This window comes from Rhipicephalus microplus, chromosome 5, assembly GCF_043290135.1.
Source record: "Rhipicephalus microplus isolate Deutch F79 chromosome 5, USDA_Rmic, whole genome shotgun sequence".
In the NCBI taxonomy this organism is placed as follows: Eukaryota; Metazoa; Arthropoda; class Arachnida; order Ixodida; family Ixodidae; genus Rhipicephalus; species Rhipicephalus microplus.
In genome coordinates this window covers 129627863-129652496 of record NC_134704.1, presented here as the reverse complement: position 1 = coordinate 129652496, position 24634 = coordinate 129627863, and the positions used below count along the sequence as shown (strand labels likewise).

Here is a 24634-nt window from a genome sequence, read left to right as displayed (position 1 = left end):
ATGGCATAAACTGCTTTGATCGCGGCTGCAGAATTCACATTTTTGTGGAGGCGAAATGCTTTAGGCCAGTGTACTCTAAAATGTTAGTGCAGGGGGCAGGTCCCCAGATTGTCCACATAAATTGAAGGCCTCTACTACGACGTTGAACTTCATAAACGAGCCAGCAAACCTGCAAACACGCTCCTCGCCTGATTTATTTTTTCTGCATTTTTTGTGTTGCATTTCGTTCGCTAACTTTAGATTTCCTGGAGCCACAGGAAAAATTAAGTTATCAATTGTGATTCACTTTTCTCGGCCTATATGGTGAAGGTGTTGGTGTACCTGTAGCACTTTGCTTATTTTAAAGACTACCCCAATATACAATTCTAGAGAAGGACGTACGGCGAGAAGCCGTCATCTGTTGAGAGAAATATGGTGTTTAAAAGTTTGATTTTGATGGAGTGAAGATGGGTCCAACATAAACTAATACTCTATTTCATACACTTCCACATATAAACATTGTTGTGTTATTTATTACAGGGAAATTTGTTCTATCACACTGCTACTGCTTGCTATAAATTAAGGTGTGCAAACAACTCTGTGTTCATAAAACTTGAAACATCTTGAGTGATGTTGTGGCATTCTCATTTATATACTCTTCAGTGCATTGTTCACTGAAGCGATTCTGGGTAGTAAGGCACCTGTTCACGCTATTCACCATAGTAGCTTTTTGTGACAGCTCCTTTACTTTTGAGAGAGAAATGATTTGTTTAAAGTAAAGAATGAAATTGAATTGAATCAGAAGGATGTAGGAGCATGTCGCATGTAAGATTGTTGGTAGATTGTATTCAGCAAAATTCAATCATATTTCAATGGAGTATTGCAGTCTCCACTGTGTTGTCTCTCCGACTTCAGATCGTTTGTATATAAGCACTGCCGTCTGGTGATGGCCATCCCAGAATCCCTAGTGTGTACCAGCATTCTGTTTTCGGGATACGCCGTCAGGGTTCAATTGACAGAAACATATGTCAAAGGAGTTCTCTTAGCTGTACGCAATGAGTAACTTTGAACGCTCATGATATATGAGGCGATGAATCAAGTAAATATGCGGCTGTGACAGTGAAGATGGACACTTTGTTCTTTACGTTGATCACGCCATACATACCACCTCGGGCTACATTTGATATGGACATGCTTCAGAACATTATAGATGAAACACCTGCACCTCACGCACTAACCAGAGACTCCAGTGCGCATCACCTGACCCGGGGTGACAGAAGAGCTTCACTCTATTGTAGATGCCTTTGGCATCACGTACCGAAACTACCTGGTAATTTTAAGTCATGGGCAATGAACCTTCTTCAAAAAGGACCAATGCAGCGACCTTGATGTCACTATTATCTTCACGCGCCTCATGTCTAGGGCGACCTGATTTGCAGGCATCAGAAGTCAAGGTAGTGACCATGTGCCCACTTATGTCGCATGAGGCTGTCCTACGCGCACAACACAGCGAAGGGTGGCTCGCTGCACTAACTGGAAGGTGTATAAAGCTTCATTCGAAGACTCAGGCTCATCTCAAATGATGTATGATGAATTTGTGGCTGTGCTTAATCAAGCAAAACAAAGCAGCATTAAACATCTATAGCCATCTCGAAATCATTAAATGGTCGACGTGGAGTATGAGGGGCTACGAGTAATTCGTCGCCAATGCGAAAGACGTACTCGTAGGACGTTGTCTGCTAGTCTGCAGAAGATATTAGAAAAGTCAGGCAAGTACAAAAGCAAATTCAACGTCAGCTGAACAAGTTAGCAGGCGATAACGGGTGTTTTGTTCCAAACTTGACCCGAGATAGCCGTCGTCAGAAATATGGGGTATTGTCTGTAGTCTGAAACTATGCCGACCCAAATGCGTTCCTTAAGCTCAGTTGCTTTGTCCCATAACAGCAGTGAGTTGGACATAACCGGGGATTCCTTCTCTAAGATCACTGCAGTAGCGGCACCAGCAACTTTACCCCGAGCTGAACGACAGGTTTCAACGCCGCCAAGGACCACTGAGGTGAATGAACCTTTTCCGACCGTCAAACTGCTTGGTGCTTTAGCAGTGGGGAACAAGGTGTATGATAATAAACCTTAACTTGTTGGCTCCGCCGAGGAAACCCTGTTAGGCGACAAAGTGAAGATGCGTCTACTTGCCATATTGAACGCCATATGGGAGAGTGGGTGTCTTGAAGCTTAACGACCTTGATTTATTCGTATTTCGAAGCCTGGCAAATAACGAACAAAATTTAACTCGTATCATGCCATTGTTGTTTTGATCTGCATACTGAAACTTATGAATACGATGGTATTGATACGACTGGAGTGGTTTCTTTTGAACATGAATGCACACTATACAGAGTTTTCAGGCTTATAAATGGCCACAGCAGCATCGGTAATGGTAATGATCTTATTAACTGCGTAAAACTCAATGAAGCAGTCGGCAACATCAATGTCAGCGTATTACTCGAAAAGGTACGATAACATGTCTTGTGTGCCTATACTACATGCCCTATTGTCTTATGGAGCTAGAGGTTGATGTACTCTTGCATCTCACACTACCTCACCGACAGGTCAGTGTAAATGTCTACAAAAGAAGGTGATATAGCTCTACACAGTTCATCAAAATGTTCCGCGGGATGGTGTTCCAAGTCCAACTATATTCATCATCTCTGTCATTGCATTAGAGAAGTGCATCTATGCATCGGTTGAAATATTACTATACGCAGAGGGCATATTTGCATATGACGCAGTGGTTGCAACTGGCGTCTTCCAAGAGCGCGAATACAGAAAGCTCTCAATTCAATCGAAAAATTCTTACTCGCGCGCGCTCTAACGATACCATCAGGAAAATGTACCACAGAGTATTTACGTGGCATGATGTCTCGCGCTATACGTAAAGGTATAACATTTCGCCCTTTGGTACGTGAGAAGTCGTAAGTTTCTGGAAGTGACAATCTATCGACGACGACGTGAACGCTCCACGTTTGGTTGTTCGAGAAAAAATTGCCTTATTTAAGTGTATCTTCAGAAGTTGTGAGAGTGCATCGTCCCTATGCATACTTGCTTTGATTCCAGGCTGGTATTTATGGCAATTACCAGTAGAAGCTGCCAACATCCAATGGTGTTGCTTGAGTGCTCATAATTCTCTTTTGTGGCATGGCTTCATTGAAATGACGTGCACTGTTTCTGTGTGACGCAGCCGTCTCAATTATGTCACTTACTCTTCTGGGACCGCTTCATATTTGAAAGGACCAATTTGGCAAAACACCTTGTACGGGCCAAAAAAAAAATGTCGTAGCTTGTCGGAGAGCCCACGTACACGTACGCTTTTGCATACTAATGCGTTGTCTCCAGGAGCGTAGTTGACGTCTCTGCGTCACAAGGTATACCAATCGGCATCATAATTGCGTTGCTGCTTAAGGAGCTGTCACGCTATCTGCCGTGCTTCTTCAGCTCTTTGCATGAAGTCGCTACTGTTATGGCCGCGATCACAGTTGTCATTGACAGGTAGCATCACATTCAGGGGTAACAGTTTAGCCGAAAACAAGCTGAAAAGACGTCATTCGTGTCGTCTTTTGCACAGCGGTATCATATGCGAACGTCGCATAGGGTAATATTCTGTCCCAAATTCGATGCTCCATGTCGACGTACATATACATGTCAGTTAACGTTCTATTAGGTCGCTCTTCCAGCCCATCCGCTTGGGAATGATACGCCGTGGTCTTACTAGAGTTGCTATGCAGGATGGCGCACGCTTCTCGGGCACACGAGTTTGTTCCGAGTTCGCATGGCGGTGACCATGGTATGAAGACAGTGGGGAGGACTTGATAGCAGCATCGATATAAATGGCTACAAGAACGCCCGTGGCGTTGGAAACGCATGTGGTACATTTGCGGTAGTTATCAAAGAAACACCGTGTGTGAACACGTCACCGTCGCCACTCAGGCAACATTTTAACAGTGCAGTGACGTCAGCGCGATTGTCGCACAATCTTTTTGTAAACTGAACAAGCGCCTACGATAGGCATGTTCGAGGGCAGGATCTTTCGAACAGGTTCTTTCGTTCCACCTGCAGCAAGGAAATTTCCACTCTGGAACTGGAAGGCTGCAAGGGTGCATACGCAGCACTCTCGTGCTGCTCGTTTCACTCCTATCAGATAATGCAGATAAATATTTAGACAGGTGGTCACCAGGAGCGCTCGCATCATGGCGGCAATGCGGCTGTGATGGGCAATGTCGTGAGCGCGGTGAAATTTAATTAGAAACACTGTGGCCGCGTACCGATACCACTTTCACTTCTGCGTGCGTGGGGGCATAGTCTGTGCAATAAAACTGATGGATAAATGGTGCCGCTAGCGTGAGTACTGCTCCACGGCAAGAGCAAACGTGCTGGCCGTATACCCGATCTTCGCCGCGGGCGTCTGTAAATCAAACTGATTGACGCGTCCACCGCAGCGCCTTCGGCGGTCCACCGCAGCGCCTTCGGCGCGAACAAAGTGGAATAAACATGGTTTCATTCATTCATTCGCGGGAACTCGGTTACGAAATCATTGATTCTGAGAAAGCCCAAGTTCAACTCGGGACTGTGATAGTGCCGGTGTGAGTGTCAAGCGTTTGATGCGGCGAACGTGAAACGGCAGCTTCATTACATATAAAATAATTTGGTGAGCTTACACTACCTGTGCAAGGCTCGAGTCATGGAAGAGCTTGTGATAACCTAGCTTCTTGCAGCTTCAAGTTTGTCGTATGCACAGTCCGCATCAGCTCTGTCTTAAGTTGGATTGAACTAATTGACTGAGGCTTAATGACCATTACACTCAGCTGACTTGTTTTCATTGATGTCTTGAAATAAAAGGCAAAATTCTCAGGCGCAATTAGCAAGGTTATGATTAGTATGAAGCTATTAAGCGGAATCATAATTAGCAGAAAATATTTGTCATAATATTACTAACGGCTAATTAGCATGTCTTAGCGGGCTCATGATTAACGTCGCGTTAATTAACATAGTTTAGTTATCTAATCAACTTCCATGCTTTGCTTAGACCGGCCCTAGCTTTACATAGCTTCATGAGCATGGTCTTCTTAAGATGTGCCATACTTACCTCTGCCTTACCGTGACTTGGCTTCATTAGCTTGGTCATAGCATGACCTGACCTAACTACCGAAGTATACCATTCATCCAAATAGCTAATTAGCCGGCTGCACGTGCTCGGGTGCTAGCGGGTGATGACAACAAATACAATGCGCACCTGCTGAGCAGCACGCGTGAATGTACAGGCTGACACGTGGCCTCGGGAATGTACAGGCTGACACGTGGGTTCGGGAATGTACAGGCTGACACATGGCCTCGCTAGAATGTACAGACCAACACGTGGCTTCGGATTGAGCTGCGGTTGCGATGTTGTAAGACGCTTGGCCGGTACTGACCTCGGAGGTCTGCGTGTTGATTATTCTGCAACAGAACTACTGCAGGCACAAAATGCTTGAAAATAAATTTAAGCACCCAATACCTCTAAAAATTATCATCACGAAAAGGTTCTGACACTTTAATTACATGCGTGCACTAATGCACTCTGTGGAACGACCAACAAATGGAAGAAGAGAGTCTGGTTTTCAAACAGTGCCCACATTAGTCAACCATCATTGACGCAATGACTGGTTTCATCGTAACCAATGGAACTCATCGGTCTCAGGGGTGAATTTGACTTTTTCGTTCTGTAGGCTTTTTGTAAGGAGGTGTCGCCAAAGCTCTAGAATATCCCGGGTTTCGTGAAACTAGGCCGATCCTGCATAGTGCCCAATGACGGGTGTGCGTGAATCTCACAATAAATTTTGTCATTTCAGCTGTAAACGCTGTTTCTCGATCTGCAACTAGAACTGTAGGAGCTCTATGCCGCAGTACACTGTTGGTCAGAAAAAGTTCGGCTACTTCCACAGCAGTTCCTCTTACAAGTGATGCTGACTCCACATATTGAGGTAAATACTCCGTTGCAACGATGATTCAACGCTCCCCTGAAAACGGTGTGGGAAATAGGCCAATTAGGTCCATCGCCACTTGCGCGAAAGGGGCATCTGGAGGCTCTATGGGTTGGGAAAGGCCCGCTGGTTTCACTGGTGGTGTCTCGCGCCTCTGTGATCCCGGCAAGGTCTTACGTAGTGCTGCACAATGTTCAGCAAATTTGGCTAGTAGTATTTCATGCGAATACGTGCTAACATTCCGACCACTTTCAAATGTCTTGCTAATGGGTCATCATGGCATGCTCCCAAGATCTTGCGGTCGTAGCACTGTGGGAACGAATTTCTCTGTGGGGTGTTCAAGATTTCTTTTGCATAAGACGTCATTTCGGAGGATGAATGTTGACAGGCTTCGGTAAAAACACAAGAAAAGTGAACGGGTTGTCCCTCTAAGTACTCGATCAGCGACGCTAACTCAGGATAAGATTTCTGCTGCCGCGCCATATGTGATGTAGTCACAGCTGCCAAAAAAAAACGTCCAGTTAGCTTTCCGTAGAAGCAGCTTCCGTAGAGCCAACTGGTGCACGTGACAAACAGCCAGCACCACTATACTTGGAACCAGACCTACAGATGACTGTTAAGTCATATTCCTGCCGTCATAGGCTTCATTTCGCAAGACGTCGTGATGGCTCTTTGAGATTTGCTAGCCAGCACAGTGAATAATAGTCGCTGATGGTTTCAGCCAACTTAAAGGTGCACCTTCCTTTGTCAGCCCCATTGTGTCAAATTTTTGACAAAGCACCGGTAATAAGTGCAAAGTCCCAGGAACCGCCTATAACAGCATGTTTGTCCATTGGTTTCAGAAATTGTTGTAATGCCGCGGTTCTCTCAGGATCCGGACGATGGCCGTCAGTACTGACAACATGGACAAAAATAAAAAAAGAAGCCTCTTAATGCCGAAGTGGCATTTCTGAGTTTTTATCAAGAAGTTTACCAAATTAACAGCTTCCAGCACACATCGTAGTCGCTCTACATGATGCTCGAAGGTAGCCGGAAAAACCACAACATCGCCAAGATAAGCGAGACAAGACTGTCACTTCTATCCAGAACACACACTGTCCGTCATCAGCTGAAATGTTGCGGGAGTGAAACGAAGGCCTAATTTAAGTACCTTATATTCGTTTAGCCCGCCCAGTGTCACAAAGGCAGTTTCCTCACAATTTCATTCGTCCTATTCTATCGGCCAGTACCCACTTTTTAAGTCTAGGGAATAAAAGAACTTCGCATCTCGTATAGTCTACCGAGAATCTCGTCAATTCTTGAAAGAGCATAAGCATCTCACTTAGTGAGGAAGTTTAGCCTTTGGTAGTCTACACTGAATCCTAAGGACTGGACTTTCTTTTTATGAGTATTACCGGTGAGGGCCACGGGCTCACCGATGGCTTAAATAGATCATCGTAGAGCATTTCCTCTGATCTGATCTCCGATAACTTCGTTTTGCTTCAGTGACACCCTGTAATACCCATGTTACACAGGCAAGGCAAGCGCGGTTACGACCAACCACGATTCACCGCGTCAAACCGAGCTTAGCGCCAACCACGGCTCGCCAATGTTGCACAGTGCGAAAGCATCCTCGTTCAAGGTGGCTAACCCCACTCGGTGTAGAACAATCAACACAGCCCCTTCCTAGCGTATATATGCTCCGAATACATGCAGCAGCAACCAGGCAAAGTTTTCGTATGTGCCCCCTAGTATATTCGTGTACTTACCGGTACTTCTCTTTCAGATTGTCTATCTTCTTCCGGACTTGCTTTGGCGTGAATGGCTACGTGTCAAGCAGAATTACAGCGTTCTAGTCGGCTGTAATTGTCACGTATGCACACCTTTGCATTGCGTGATGTGCTCCGCATATCACTCAAATGATTTTCCCCCATCTTTATCAGGCTTCACGCGTGGTTCTTGCCGTCCAGCTTGTCCATTTCTCACGTGCGCTTGCGGGCATGCAGTCATCGGTGGTGAGCACCGCGATTTTCTCGGTTAACTGCCTAACCGAGGTCGCAGAGCTCGGTTTTCTAAAACCAAGGTTAGCGGCATAGCCGTGGTTTCGTGTGCCGTGTAACATCAGTGAACCGCGGTTAGCGCAGTGGTGGTTTAGGCTGCCTGTGTAACGAGGGTATTAGGGTGCTGGCAAATGGGTCTGACTGATTCGTCGACAATGATGTGATGCTTGGTAATGGGTGTTCGTCAGACATTAGATAACGTTGAAAAACATGTGGTGACTTCTCTTACCAGGTTTTCTATTTGTCTATTCTAACTCGGTAACAGTCGTAGTTCGAAGTTATTAGACGTTAGCGCACAATCCACGTCTGGAATGAGGCGCATGATTCCGGCAAGTATTTGCAGCACCATTAGCTCTTACGAAGTTCATACCAATACTTATGTCTCTTGCGCATTCCGGCAGCACAATGACACTGGTGACGAATGTGAAGCATGTGGGGGGGCTAGTTGGAACATACTGTATGTAAAGTCTGCGCTGCGAAGTTCAGGACGAAAAGACTAGACTAACACAAAGTGCGAGTCATGCGCATTGTCTGTGTTAGTCGACAGGTATTGCTAAATTGTATCGCTAACCCTTCATGTTAAACGTCTAATCTCGATTATTGCCGTATACACTCCAATAGGGTGTACGAGATGTCCCCTTGTGGTACGAACTTGCGGTCTATCTCCAAGAGTCAGTACTTTGTTCTATGTTCTGGCAAGCCCGCCACTGATTACTGAGTGATCCATACCTGTATCAACTACTGCGTCCACTTCAAAGCTATTTGCAAATACACGCAAGTAGGAAGCAACGACATGGCTATTGTATCTGCTTATTAACTCGTCGTCATCGCGCGGAGTAAGCGATGGAGGTTCTGTTTCACCGTCGGCAGCGGCCTTTTCTCCAGGGGTTGTTGGCTCTAGTTTTTCCGACATGGGCTTTGTCCACGATTTTTTGGAGTGAGAGAGACTGATGCTCGATGGTGGCTCGGTGACCGGTGTTTCAACGATGAGGTCGAGCGAGGCTGCTGTTGCTGAAAATCATGTGGGCCCGAACGAGTCGACAGGTATTGTTCAATTTCTAAAGGACACTGCCCGTTTTTATAGGCTGCGGTGCATTCGCTGCGAAGCTATGAAGTCTTTCCTAGCAGTACTGGCACATTTGATATAGGTGGCCAGCCTCTCCACGGAAGAAGCAGAGAGGTATTTTTCTGCCTTGGCATAATGCTGACGTTCCCGATTCAGCTGGGGATCCCGATCCACAAACCTGACTTCCTCACGTACGACGTCAGCCAGTGACGACGCAGATGACGCTTTATACGATGGAGTCACTGACTCTAGCGCTCTTCTCGAACCACAGATATGAAAAGTTCACGTAAATACTACATGCCATTTTCGAACACTGTTGGCGCTGCGTCTACAGAGGTCATGCCTAGATCTGGTAGTACATCCTCACTCGTAATTGAAGCGCCCTTACTCTTGATTATCGTCGCCTCAGAACGAAACTCTCTGACAGTGGGTGGAGGACTCCGAACCAAACCTGCAAAAAGTTCCCGTGTCACGCCTCACATTAGATAGCGAGGCTTTTTGTCCTCACGCATGTTAGAATCTGCTCGGCGGAAGAGAAGGGTCACGTCCTTTACATACATGAGCACACATTTTCTTTGTTCCACTGCTTTAGTGCTTTGAAAGCAGTCTCGGCTCTCTCTTTGCAATCCGTACTCGGGTAGGTGGCAAGTAGCTCCCCACGAAAGTCATCTCAGGAAGAGATGGAAGCGTCGTGGTTTTCAAGCCACGTGGATCCGGAGTCCTCCAACACAAAGTAAACACGTCGTAGCTTGCCAGCAGCATCAAAGGCATGCCCCGCCTGTGGTGGTCTAGTGACTATGGTGCTCGGCTGCTAACCTGCACGTCGCGAGATCGAATCCCGGCTGCAGTGACTGCATTTACGATGGAAGTAAAAATGCTGTAGGTGCATGTTTTTGGTGCGTGCGTGATTTTGGTGCATGTTGAAGAACCCCAGGTGGTCGAAATTTCGGGAGCCTTCCACAAAGGCGTCTCTCGTAATCATATGGTGGTTTGCGGACAATACAGCCACATATCAAACAATGAAAAAAATAATGAATCAATCAATCAATCAGCCAGCATCCCAGCCATTGACCATCGTGACGTATTAAAATTGTTAGAGCCAGTCCTCTGAGTCTTTGCATGCGCCACCATGAAAAGGTTCAGGCGTCATCGACCGATTCACTAGAATTTGAGTTGGCGTGACCTGGGAAGTTATCTCGGTAGCCTCTCCGCTGGGAGCTGCTGCTGTTCTTGCACAATCCAAAAAGGAGAATTCCGGGTTCTTACCGCGTAGGTGGCAGCGGCTCTGCTGGTGAAGAGAGGTCAGATCGGTCGATTTGATTCATTTTCGTTCCGTGTTCCTTTTCTTCAGAAGAGCTAGGGATATACCCCGGCTGTTACACCAGATTTGTGACGCATAGTTGGATAAATCGACTTTAATGCAACTGTTAGAATGGGACAAACTTTTGCCCTATAAACACAGGCTAAAGAGAGAAAATAATGTCTTTGTTCATTGCAAGGACACCTTTGCTTCTTCCTAATTCGGAACCTCAGTCAACTTTTCCTGTCCCGCGCAGTTCGCACATCCCTGTCTTTATCCTGACATGCTTCAGCAGCACTTCGCTTTCCCTAGTCTTCTAAACTAGGGAAAGGCTCTTAAAGGCAGCTGTTGCAGCTTTCACTGTGATTGTGCTGCACGTTCCGCGCAGGCCTATCAGTCTTTTATGGGTGTGATGCCTCTTGTTTTGATTGATTGGGGCAACTATAGAATTACGAATGATGATTTCGGAGCCACCGTGGGCAAGGCGTTAGAACGCATAGCCGGTCATTGGAAGTACAGCATTTTAAAGATCATGCCGAAGTGAACACGCAGCAATCGTTATCAAAACCACTGTATTGCAAGCCAATCAATGGCCACTTTCATGATGGCGCTAGTTAGTTTTGAGGTTTTGCTAGATGTGATCTTAGTTTTACTCTGAAGTTTAACAAATGCCACTTCATTGAAAAATGAATTTTCCTGGTCGGAAATTAAACGTAAATGAATTTACAGCACATGTGCGAATATATGTGCACAGTTTTAGTAAAAAAAAACTTTATGGCACTTAACCCTGGCCTTTAAGACTGGAATGCCAAATCGCTATCAGGCTGGGCTCACATCGTTTACTCATTCGCAATCAATACTTTGGTTTTCGGAGGACACCAAAGCCATAATGTTAGAGACCGAACGTCTATGTGACTGATGCATTGCCATTGTAAACATCTGGCGTGCACTGCAAGTGCATGCAGAGGAAATGTGCCCACAGCTCGATCAATCCTTATTTTACGAAGTAGCGAAGTACCCAAGACGCACCAACGTAGCTGGACGTTTTGTTCATGATGAGGCTGCTGCCGTTGAGGATGATGATGAATAATTTGACTTAAAGCTTTAAGACAAGCAGGCAGCGTTTTACAACCTAGTCGTTGGGCAATTGACCGCTTCTCCCAAAGCGAATAGCTATGCATCTTTGTACCTAAAGCGTATGGTCGAAACGAGGTTCACTCGCTCTACGTATGGTGACCGTGAGTGATCGTATGCAGGATCTACATTACTGAAGTTGTGTCCTCCTCATTTTTCGCCTATAAAAGCATAAGCGCCACAAAAAGAAAAGGACAAAATTTATGCTACATCGTTCAACCAGGAATTTTTGTTCGGTGGGGAGAGGGGGAGGGGATGGGGCCCTGGTGGAGGTCTTGAAAAGCACTCGTTTTAATTAGTCTCATTGATGAAATACTGTCCTCCATTCAATTTTCGATGTTTAAATGGTTGGGGGGGGGAGGGGTTATTCACTTTCTACCTCCTGGCTACGAGTCTGCATCACGGCACCTAAGCTTCCTCAGGTTTAATGGCGAGGCAGTGTGAGTAAAATGACGTCAATTTGCGCAGTTTCATGAACTTCCATTACGTATTCATAAAATATTTATTTTGTTGAATATTCGTTCATTAGATAAAGCGGTTGCCACAGAATTATTTTCTTCCAGTTCCCAGGTTCATTCTCACAATTTCCAGAACAAAGATTCATCTATCGGTGTGAGTTTTGCGTTCTCGGCGATTTGTTTATAGTACGAGTCTTTCGCAACATTTCGCATGTCTGGCCTGCCCTTTCTGTACATATAGTCCCAAAACTTGCCATAGACATTGGTGATTATTGTGCTGTTGCCCTGAAACACTGAAAAATTATGGAACTCGGGATGTACGGTTACTTGCACTACAAATTCTGTAGCGAATACGCTGGTCGCTGCGAGGTATGTTTTCCCTGTAAGAAAAAAAAAGCAAATGACAATAATTTAGCAGTCAGTTTGAGCAGAAGCATAATATTGAATGAAATATTTCGCTAAGTGTTAAAGATAATGAAGAAGAATAATGATATACGCAGGGCAATATAGACCTCGAAAACTTGAAAGATAAATGAAGAATCAGGAGTAGAAGCACGTTATGCCTTTCTTTATGAAGTTTAAGCTGAGCACACCAATTTCATTCACCTGAAAAATTGCCTAGAAGGCATACAGGCCGATTTCACCGGGCTATATGTAACGGAAATGTGGCACTGCTCTCGTCGGGCGTTTAGTTTCGAGCGGAAGCCGAAACCGCTGTGCCTACATCAGTCAGTGTTGTGTTTTCGCTTGTGCGTGCGCTTTTTTTCGTCGTGCACGGAAGAACAAACGATGTATCGATGAGCTGTCACAACAATTTCAGCGATAAGAAACGATAAATATCATATAAGACTTTCGTTAACATCAAAGTGATTTATTTCGCGGTCCACCATGGCTCTACTGACGTATTTTTGCAACGGACACGACGTTGTATATATATACTGATAGATAAAAAGTCGAAACATGTTTATTGGTGCACATCGAGCATATGTCCTTTCATTTCGCAGCCTGAAGCCATGAAGCCAAAGAGCGTATACGTCGTCCAGTTCTCTGACGGGAAGCTATTTATATAGACTTTTTTCTGCAAGACATCTGGGTGCTGCCATCTTAGGCTGTTTAGTCGATGTTCTCTTGTTTTTTATATATCGTGACGTGAAATTATAAAGTCATAAAACATCGTATGCACATATCAGACTGTTTCCATTCGCGTAGACTACTGTAACACTGTTCGTTTAGTTGTTAATGATACAACATATATAGGCTGATTTGATTGATTTTATATGTGGGGTTTAACGTCCCAAAACCCCCATATGATTGTGAGAGACGCCATAGTGGAGGGCTCTGGAAATTTCGACCACTTGGAGTTCTTTACCGTGCGTCCAAATCCCAGCACACGGGCCTACAGCATTTTCGCCTCCATCAAAAATGCAGCCGCCACAGCCAGGATTTGATCCCGTGAACTGCGGGTCCGCAGCCGAGTACTTTAGCCACTAGACCACCGCGGCATGGCGAAAATACAAAGGTTAACAGCCTAATATGGCGGATCTCAAACCAGCTCGTGAAAACGTCTATACACCATATACCGGTGGCAGTCCTCAGAGCTCCACAACTTCAGTGCACTTTCGTCATCAGGAATGAGTTGGCACCTTGGGCACGTGCTCTGGGCGTGCTCTAAAGATTCCCCGTGCGTCGCGATGGGCGCTTGCATTCACAGAGCGTAGTCACAAGGGTCGCTCTGTACCCCTTCTACTTCCGCACTAAGTTTGCTTTGACGTCACAGTGGTAAGAGAGAACACGAAAGTCACTTCGATCGACACCGCGGCCGCGTTTCCAAAGGAGCGTGCTGCTCACACATGTAGAAGTAAGAATTCTAACGGTTCGTTGTGCTCGCATCGTGCATATCCTTCTCAACCACCATGTCCACAATTGAGGACGCGAACTTTGAAGGCAGGTCGAATGCGGCATGTTTCTTGAAATGGCATGAAACTCGGTGTGCACATTCTTGCATGCTTCCTCGGTCAACAACTAGCAGTCATTTAATTTCATTTAGCTGCATATTGCTGCAGGGCATCACTTTGCTGGAGACACAACCATGTTCGATGATCATTCTACGTGCCCGGTTCATAACCAACGTGAAAAGTACTTCTTTCCCTCTTGAAACAAATACAACAAAAAATAGCAGAACTCAGATACTATGTGAATCGATGATATTTGAATCACGAATGAGCAAGGTGGATATGTCACTTTGAAATCAGCAGAACATTACCAGGCGGACGTAAATTATGCCGTGCATGACTTCCATGTTATAATTATCCTGTTTCCATGTGTCATTTACCTTCGCTGTCTATTCACGTTACGTGATACCAAATTAGGTATCACGTGACGTGATAAGTGGAGCCAGAAGAACGGTTGCCAGCGCGCCATGAGCTTAGCATATGTAATTTTTTTCCATGATACACATATGATTACTTTGTTTGGAAGTGTCATTTACCTTCATCATCAATTCCCGTAAGCTGATAGCAAATTAGGTAAATATGGAGATAGCGGAGTGGCCGCGAGCACACTATAAGCGTAGCATATAGTCATGTTTTACGTGACACGCGTGTCATGAGCATCATGTTTGACAGTGTCATTCACCTACGTCGTCCAATCACGTCACGTAATACCCCATTTGGTGAAGCTAGCGAAAGGTCTGCGAGCGCTTCATGAGCATGGTATGTTGTCATTTTTTGATACGACACTGATGTCATGAAAATCATCTTTGCATCAGTCGTATACCTTCTTCATCAATAGACGTCATGTGACACCGTACTGGTGTCTGTGAAGCTAGCGAAATGACCGTAAGCGCATCATAAGCTTGGAATGTAGTCACGTTCTTGCATGACATCCATCTCATTATTATCATGTTTGCACGAGTCATACAACGTCGTCATCCTTAGACGTCACGTTACACCAAGTTTGGTATACGTGAAGCTAGCGAAACGACTGCGAGTGTACCATGAGCGTAGCGTGTAGTCATATACCATGAAAATCATGACATGTATGTTAAGATTTTCGCGTTCTAGTCTGTCATTGATGTTCGCTATGCAGCCATGTCATACAATACCAGTTTTGCAAAATGTCATGTGAACGATACCACCGCAAGAGCTGCAGGTTCATAAAATGTAAAGCATGACATTCATGACATATGTGTCATGATTTTCATCTTATGACTAGTCAAATATCTTCTTCATACAGTAATGTCATGCCATACCTAAATTGGTATCGATATCAATATCGAAACGGCCAGGAGGGCTAAAAGTCTTAGGCGGCTAGATAGATAGATAGATAGATAGATAGATAGATAGATAGATAGATAGATAGATAGATAGATAGAAAAGCTCAAAGTCACCGAAGTTCGCGAGGAAATGGTTCGCATTTAGAAACAAACTGTGCATATATTTCGGGCCTAACATTTGATTTTTAATGCAATAGTGAAGCTGGCTTGTAACCGACTATTTAGATAATTAGTTACACAATCATTACTTCATTGCTGAAACTCGCACAGAAAACAATGAATTCAGTCATTTGCGTTCTTGGAGTATAATCCTGCGAATTCGAGGCGTTTCTGTGCAGTGAAGCATGATTCGTGACTGAATGGGATGCTTGGTGCTCGATCGACGCGTCCTTTCTGTTTGAGCCCCGTAATTTACGTGCCGAGCTGTGACAGCTGTTAGTGCGCGCTCGTCCTGTCTATCCTCAGTTCGTGCTTGCTGCTAGCGGCTCTTCGTGGAATTTCGAGCTGCTTGCTGTTCTTCGCAAAGTGTAACAACATTACACTTTGTTGTTATAGTATTTATTCTATGAGCTTTGTGGCAAAACAACGTAAAGTAAGCGCTAAACTGCCTCTGTGAAGGCACGTTGGACTTTCATGAGTAACCGTTTCCTGAACAGAAGGATCATCCATGTTTCTTTCAAATGCGAAGCATTTCTTATCGAACTTCGGTGACTCTGAGCGTATCTATCTATCTATCTATCTATCTATCTATCTATCTATCTATCTATCTATCTATCTATCTATCTATCTATCTATCTATCTATCTATCTATCTATCTATCTATCTATCTATCTATCTATCTATCTATCTATATATCTATCTATCTATCTATCTATCTATCTATCTATCTATCTATCTATCTATCTATCTATCTATCTATCTATCTATCTATCAATCTATCTATCTATCTATCTATCAATCTATCTATCTATCTATCTATCTATCTATCTATCTACGACTGTTAACGCTCCTGGCCGTTTCGATAATGGCATCGATGCCAAACTTGATATGCATAACATGACTGTATTAAGAACATATTGTCACGCAGCAAAGGACGACGCAGTTGTCTTTGAGGAAAACAAGTTTATTGAAGCGAACCTGTGCTCCCCTAACAACTGAAAAAATACACAGGCGGCGAAGCAGCGGCCAGCAAAACGACGGGCACGCTAGTGAGCGTCGGCTATCGAATGACGCGGCATCGGCTGTGCGGGAATTTATGTCGCTCGGCGCGAGGGTTTCTGGAATAGTCGAATTGTATCAAGAACGCCGTGATAGCGTTTGTTAGAAACGCTGTGGTAGCGTTTGTTCGAAACGCTGTGAAAACGGCGATAGCACAGGCCGGTGCAGCCAGGCCGAAAAAACAAAACACAAATAAACAAACCCAATGCAGGGTTCGCGGCATTACCCCCCTCCCCCCCTCTAAGAGTGCATCGACCCGATGCTAACATAAGGGACAGTCCACACAAATTAAAAGTTCGTCATCGTCCGTAGAAAGGTTTTAAGCGAACCACATGGACGACTTCGGGCCACGTGCGTCGTCGTGATGTACGGGAGTCCCCATCGGGGATCACTTCGTACGTTAGTTCGCCAACACGTCGTAGAATCTGGTAGGGTCCGAAATAGCGTCGTAGAAGTTTCTCACTGAGTCCACGTCGTCGAATGGGAGTCCAAACTCACACACGATCTCCAGGGTGGTACTCGGCGTATCGGCGTCGGAGATTGTAGCGTCCGGCATCCACCAGTTGCTGGTCCGTTATACGAGCTCGAGCGAGCTGGCGGGCCTTCTCCGCACGTTGGAGGTATCCTTGGACGTCGGCGTTGAGGTCGTCATCTTCTACGTGCGGAAGCATGGCGTCGAGCATCGTAGTCGGCCGTCTTCCGTAGACGAGCTCGAACGGTGTCATCTGCGTGGTTTCTTGAATAGCCGTGTTGTACGCAAACATGACGTACGGGAGGACTTCGTCCCACGTCTTATGTTCAACGTCGACGTACATAGACAGCATATCCGCGATTGTCTTATTGAGCCGTTCCGTTAGTCCATTCGTTTGGGGGTGGTATGCCGTCGTTCTTCGGTGATCTGTGTTGTAGCGTAAGATTCCTTGCATGAGCTCCGCAGTGAAGGTCGTTCCGCGGTCCGTGATTAGGACCTCAGGGGCTCCATGTCGCAGCACAATTTGGTTAATAAAGAACTTTGCAACTTCTTGTGCAGTTCCCCTAGGAAGAGCGGTGGTCTCTGCGTAGCGCGTCATGTAGTCTGTCGCTACGACAATCTATTTGTTCGCGGATCGGGATGTAGGGAACGGGCCCAGAAGGTCCATTCCGATCTGTTGGAAGGGCCTCGTTGGGACGGCGATTGGCTGCAGAAGTCCGGCTGGTCTCGCCGGTGGTGTTTTTCGTCGCTGGCAGTCACGGCAGCTCCGGACGTAGTGGGTGACATCGGATGTAAGGCGAGGCCAGAAGTATTTCGCCTTGATTTTTGTAATCGTGCGAGCTGTTCCGAGATGTCCGGAAGACGGGTCGTCGTGGCACGCTTCCAAAATTTCGTCACGAAGGTCTGCGGGGACGACAAGTAGATAATTCGTTCTCGTTCCGGGGTTGAAGTTCTTCTTCACTAGGATGGAGTTTTTGAGGCTGAATGCTGGTAAGTTGCGCTTGAACGTCCTAGGCACGGCGACGTTGCGTCCTTCGAAGTAGTCGATCATGGCGCGGAGGTCAGGGTCGGCACACTGCTGGGCGGCTAGGTCGCTCTCTGTCACGACTCCGAAGAACGCGCTGTCTTCATCGGAGTCCTGTGGTGGTGGGTCGACGAGGGCGCGGGACAGGCAGTCAGCGTCGGAGTGTTTCCTGCCGGATTTGTAGAATATTGTAACGTCAAACTCTTGCAGGCGCAAGCTCCACCGCCCAAGACGGCCAGAGGGGTCCTTCAAATTGGCAAGCCAACACAGCGCATTATGGTCTGTCACAACCTTAAACGGTCTACCATAGACGTATGGGCGAAATTTCGAAATGGCCCATATGATAGCCAGGCACTCTTTCTCGGAGGCAGAGTAGTTTCTCTCCTCCTTCGACAGACCACGGCTTGCATAGGCGATTACCTTTTCGTAACCGCTTTGCTTTTGGACGAGGACGGCACCCAAACCGATATCACTGGCGTCCGTGTGCATTTCCGTTTCGGCGTTTTCGTCGAAATGAGCGAGCACGGGCGGGTTTTGCAGGCGTTGTTGCAGCTCGCAGAATGTCTTTTCTTGGTCGTTTTCCCAGCTGAAAGGGGTGCTTTCTTTCGTCAGGTGCGTGAGTGGCTCTGCAATGCGTGCGAAGTTTGCGACAAAGCGCCGGTAGTATGCACACAGTCCGAGAAATCTTCGCACACCCTTCTTATCTTTCGGCCTTGGGAAGTTCGCAATGGCTGATGTTTTTGCCGGGTCAGGTAGGACTCCCGCGGCGTTCACGACGTGACCCAAGAACTTGAGTTCCTCGTACGCGAAACGGCACTTCTCAGGCTTCAGCGTTAACCCCGACGTACGAATGGCCTCGAGTACAGATTCCAACCTTGTGAGGTGTTCGTCGAAAGTCCGGGCGAATACGACAACGTCGTCGAGGTATACGAGGCAAGTGTGCCACTTCAGGCCTGCTAGCACAGTGTCCATGACTCTCTGAAACGGTGCGGGCGCCGTGCACAGCCCAAACGGCATCACCTTGAACTCGTATAGACCGTCCGGGGTTATAAATGCAGTCTTCTCTCAGTCTCTCTCGTCCACTTCAATTTGCCAGTAGCCGGTCTTCAGATCCATGGATGAGAAGTACTTGGCGCGGCAGAGGTGGTCGAGGGCGTCGTCGATTCGTGGCAGGGGGTACACGTCCTTATTGGTGATTTTGTTTAGTCTCCGGTAGTCAACGCAGAATCTTAAAGTGCCATCTTTTTTCTTCACGAGTACAAACGGCGCAGCCCACGGACTTTTTGATGGCTGTATTATGTCGTCGCTGAGCATGTCATCAACTTGAGTCCGGATGGCTTCGCGCTCGTGTGAAGAAACGCGGTATGGTGACTGTCTGGTAGGTCGGGCTCCATCTTCGGTTATTATCCGGTGCTTCGCCAAAGGTGTCTGACGTAACTTCGAGTTCGAGGAAAAACACTCGCTGTAGCGACGGAGCAACTCCAGTAATCTGTCCCGATTTTCTTGCGACAGAGCCGGGTTGACGTCGAAAGGATGTGGCAGCCTGGAAGCATCTGCGCGTGCGCGTTCAAAGGTGGCAACCGCGATCACTTGACTCGCTTCTTGCGTTTCTTCGAGGAACGCAATTGCAGCGCCCTTGTTTAGATGCTGGTACTCCTCGGTGAAATTGGTGACCAAAACGTGGGATCTGCGTTGCTTAAACCGCGCAATGCCTCTTGCGACAGACACACCGCGGTCTAAAAGCAACCTTTGGTCAGTCTCAACGATAGCGTCGACGTCAGGAGCAGCACCTTCACAATAGACGGCGATCATCAAGCTTGCGCGGGGTGGCAGGGTGACGTGATCGTCGGCGATTCCTACAGCAGCACGGTGTCCGAGGTTCGGCTGCGGCGTCGTGGAGTGATCGGAAGAAAACGTTATCGACCTGGTCTGCAGATCAATTATTGCGCCATTGTCCGTCAAAAAGTCCATTCCGAGAATTACGTCGCGGGAGCAGTTAGGCAAAATGACGAACTCCGAAGTGTACGTAGTGCCGTCTATGGTGACGCGCGATGTGCACATTCCACTTGGGGTCACGAGGTGGCCTCCTGCTGTGCGTATGTGCGGACCGTCCCATCTGGTCGTAACTTTCTTTAGCTTGGACGCGAATGACCCGCTCATGACCGAGTAGTCGGCTCCCGTGTCGATGAGGGCGACTACGTCAAGGCCGTCGATGGACAACTGGACGTCGGATGCCGCTTTCCTCGAATTTCGGGTGCGTCGGCGCGTCGTATCGCGGCTTGCACGTGTTGATGGTCGGGCACTATGCGTCGTCATCGTCGTCTTCTCAGCGGCAGGCTTCGTCATTTGGGGTACGCGTCGCGCAGCGTAGCTGTCGTCGTTTTCGGGGGTCTCGTCAGGGTGTCGTCGTGTCGTCGGGATGAGGGCATGTCGTGAGTCACGGTCTTGCGTCAGTGGAGGGTTTTAATTTTCTCGCCGTTGTGCAACTTCACCTCCAGAAGTTGCTGCTTTTAGTTTCTCCCTCGTGGGCTGGGGGACCTTCCACGGGCGAAGTCAGCATGGCTGCGACGGTTGGGGGATTGGTACGGGTAGGGCGACGGCGAACGGTTGAAACGGGATGGTCCACGGCTGGTGTTCGACAGGTATTCCTCGATCTCAAATGGGCGCTGGCCGGCTCGCGGGCGGGGTGCGTCGACGGAGAACCCACGCAAACCCAGCCTCTTGTACGGGCAGCGGCGGTAGACGTGGTCGGCCTCTCCGCAGTGGTAGCACAGCGGACGATTATCTGGCGTTCGCCACACCTCGGTCTTCCTGGGCGCCTGGTTTCGGGTTACAGGGGGTCGGGCGGGCGACATTGGGCGGCGGTACGGCGGGGCCTCTTGATAACGGGTTGGGACGGGTCGGGGTCGACGAGCAGCAGCGGAGTAGGTCATCGCTTGTGGTTCGCAAGATGTTTCCGACGGCGTGGAATTCCCCAGTGCTTGCTGAACCTCCTCGCGGACGACGTCAGTGAGGGAGGCGACTTGGGGCTGCGGCGTTGCTGGGAACAATTTCCTCAGTTCCTCGCGAACGACGGCGCGGATGGTCTCCCGCAAGTCTTCCGTCGCCAATCCAGGGGCGTTTACCTGGTTCACCGAAAGGGTGTTGAGTGGTCTATCGTATTGCCGCGAACGCATATCCAAGGTCCTCTCGATCATCGAAGCCTCGGTGACGAACTCAGCGACGGTCTTAGGGGGGTTGCGGATGAGTCCAGCGAAGAGCTCTTGTTTAACTCCCCGCATCAGAAAGCGCACCTTCTTCTCTTCTGCCATTTCGGGGTCAGCTCTCCGGAACAGCATCTTCATCTCCTCAGCGAACAGTACAACACCTTCGTTAGGGTGGTGCAGTCGCGTCTCCAACAAAAGGGCGGCTCGTACTTTCCGCACAACCGTAGCGAATGTTTTGAGGAATTCGCTCTTAAAGACAGTCCAGTCGGTTAGGGAGCCTTCATGGTTCTCAAACCACGTTCGAGCTGCATCCTCCAAATAGAAGAAGACATGACGAAAAGTTTCTTCGTCATCCCACCTGTTAAAGATGCGGATGCGCTCCAGCTTCTCCAGCCACTCTTCCGGGTCTTCACCAGGAGATCCTCGGAATGATGGGGGCTCACGAGGTTGTTGCAGAACGACGGGAGGGTTGGTAGCGCTGGTCATGGTGCCTGCGTTGATCATCGTGGTTTTTACGTCTTCTTTCCTTTTTTTATCCGGGAGCGGTCCAAACTCTGGCTGAAGGCCTTGCTGTCGGCGGCTGACACGAGTTGGGCGTGCTTGTCGGCTTGGCAATGGCTTAGTGTTCATGTACCCCGCACCTCCACCAGATGTCACGCAGCAAAGGACGACGCAGTTGTCTTTGAGGAAAACAAGTTTATTGGAGCGAACCTGTGCTCCCCTAACAACTGAAAAAATACACAGGCGGCGAAGCAGCAGCCAGCAAAACGACGGGCACGCTAGTGAGCGTCGGCGATCGAATGACGCGGCATCGGCTGTGCGGGAATTTATGTCGCTCGGCGCGAGGGTTTCTCGAATAGTCGAATTGTATCAAGAACGCCGTGATAGCGTTTGTTAGAAACGCTGTGGTAGCGTTTGTTCGAAACACTGTGAAAACGGCGATAGCACAGGCCGGTGCAGCCAGGCCGAAAAAACAAAACACAAATAAACAAACCCAATGCAGGGTTCGCGGCAATATTTGACAAGTCATAACATGAAAATCATGACATGTCATGAATGCCATGACTTGCCCCGCCAAGGTGGTCTAGTGGCTGAGGTACTCGGCTGCTGACCCGCAGATCGTGGGATCAAGTCCTGGCTGTGGCGGCTGCATTTCCGATGGAGGCGGAAATGTTGTAGGCCCGTGTACTCAGATTTGGGTGCACGCTAAAGCACCCCAGGCGGTCAAAATTTCCGGAGCCCTTCACTACGGCGTCTCTCATAATCAAATAGTGGTTTTGGGACGTTAAACCCCACAAATCAATTAATGAATGCCATGATTTATATTTCATGGCCCTGCAACTTGCGGTGGTTTCGTTCACACGGCATGTTGCAAAATTTGTATGGTATGGCATGATTGCATGGTGAACACAAGCGACATGCCATAACATGAAACCTATGACATGCGTGTCATGTAACAACATGACTACATGCCACGCTCATGATGCACTCACGGCCATTTCGCTAGCGTCACATATACCAAATTTGGTATTACAGCACGTGAATAGATGACGAAGGTATGTGACTGGTGCAAACATAATAATCATGAGATGCGTGTCATGTAGCAACGTGACTACTCGCCACACTGATGATGTGCTCACGGCCGTTTCGTAAGCTTCACATATGCCAAATTTGGTAATACGTGACGCCAAAAGATGACGAAGACATGTGACTGGTGCAAGCATGATAATCATGAGATGCGTGTCATGTGAGAACATGACTACATGCCACAGTCAAGGCGCTAATACATTTCGACGTGACGCGGTGTGCGTGCTCGCCGGCGTTCATTTCTTCGCGTCACGCTGGCGTTGCCACGCCCATTTACTCGCAGGCGCGCGCCGCGCTGCGTTGCTTTGACGCATGCGCGTTTCAGCGCGTCCTACGTCCCTTCTTCACGAAAAGAGGGAGACGCAGTGTTGTTTGGGTAACGCATTAGCGCAAAATGCATTGATTGATTGATTTGTAGGGTTTAACGTCCCAAAACCACCATATGATTATGAGAGACGCCGTAGTGGAGGGCTCCGGAAATTTCGACCACCTGGGGTTCTTTAACGTGCACCCAAATCTGAGCACACGGGCCTACGACATTTCCGCCTCCATCGGAAATGCAGCCGCCACAGCCGAGATTTGAACCCGCGACCTGCGTAGCGCAAAATGCAGCATGTCGCATTTCGCGCTGGTTGCCTTCCGGCCGCGCCGACGGACGCTGGTCGTGCCTGGCGTCAGACTATAGAGTGCCAGCGCTTTGCTAACGTAGCGTCGCTGTCACCAGCGTGCGCGCGCGCCAACGCTACATTGGAGTATGTTGGGCCCTTCCTGATGTGCTCTAGGCTGTTTTGCTAGCTCCATATATACCAAATTAGGTGTTACGTGACGTCAATGGATGCCGAAATAAATGACTGGTGCAAACATGACGATACTGACAAGCGTGTCATTTAAGAAAATGACAACATACCACGCTCATAGTGTGCTCGTGGCCGTTTCACTAGCTTCAAATATACCAAATTTGGTATCACGTGATGTGAATAGATGACGGAGGTAAACGACACATCCTAACATAATAATCATGATACGAAAGACATGTACGGCATCATTTACCTCCACCACGCAACGTTGTGCTGATTTTAAAGGGACTATCAACTCATCTCATTCGTTCTTCGCATATCAACGATTCCCACAGTACGTGGGATCTGCCGTTTTTTTTCTTTTTGCATGGCATAAACATAGGTTTTCTTTATAGTTCGCAACTTGTCGGTGCTGACGCGAATTTCGCGGTTTCAATGCCACTGGCGGTGGTCGCATTCCGATCAAGATAAAATGCATGAGGCCCACGTACTGTGGGACGTCAACGCAACTTCGAAAACACCAGGTGGCTGAATTTATGGAGCCCTTCATCATGATCCTTACACCTAGAACCCAGAAAAATCAATCAATCAATCGATCAATCATTCAACGAGCCTAGGAACAACCACGAGGTGTTTGTGCAGGCTCACGCAAAAATCAAACAAAAAGAAAACACCAGGCAAGCGTTAAACGCGCAGCACAGTCACAACGAAAGCTATACGAACGCCCACGGCCTTTCAGAGCCTTTTCTAAACACTCTTTTGGTAACTGGGACAAGCACACTGCTGGGTACCCAATACGCCATAAATAAGTTATTCTTGTATAGTAAGCCGGCATTCACTATGCTAAGAGAGAGAGAAATAAACGTTTATTTAGAAAACAGTTCCGAGCGAGGCCTGGTGCCACGCTAACGTGGGAGGGTTCCCTAGTTTAGGAACCCTCTGGCTTTGACTGCCCGATTGGCTCTGGCGACGAGTTGTCGCCGCTCTTCCAGGTCCTCGAGGACGAGCTTGGCCTCCCACGTTTCCATTAGGTGGTCGTCGTTTATTCTTGGGGCTTGGGCCCGTT

General features: G+C 47.7%; 1 protein-coding gene across 2 annotated transcripts in view; it reads right to left on the bottom strand.

Moving 5' to 3' along the window:
- Positions 1 to 12015: 12015 nt before the first annotated feature.
- LOC142817378 (uncharacterized) overlaps positions 12016 to 24634 on the bottom strand; it is a 72596-nt gene continuing 59977 nt past the window's right edge. For both annotated transcript variants that reach the window (XM_075894407.1, XM_075894408.1), the window contains exon 5: positions 12016 to 12370. In XM_075894407.1, the coding sequence (XP_075750522.1) occupies positions 12111 to 12370 (260 nt within the window). In that variant the 3' untranslated portion in view covers positions 12016 to 12110. The remainder of the gene's footprint in view (positions 12371 to 24634) is intronic.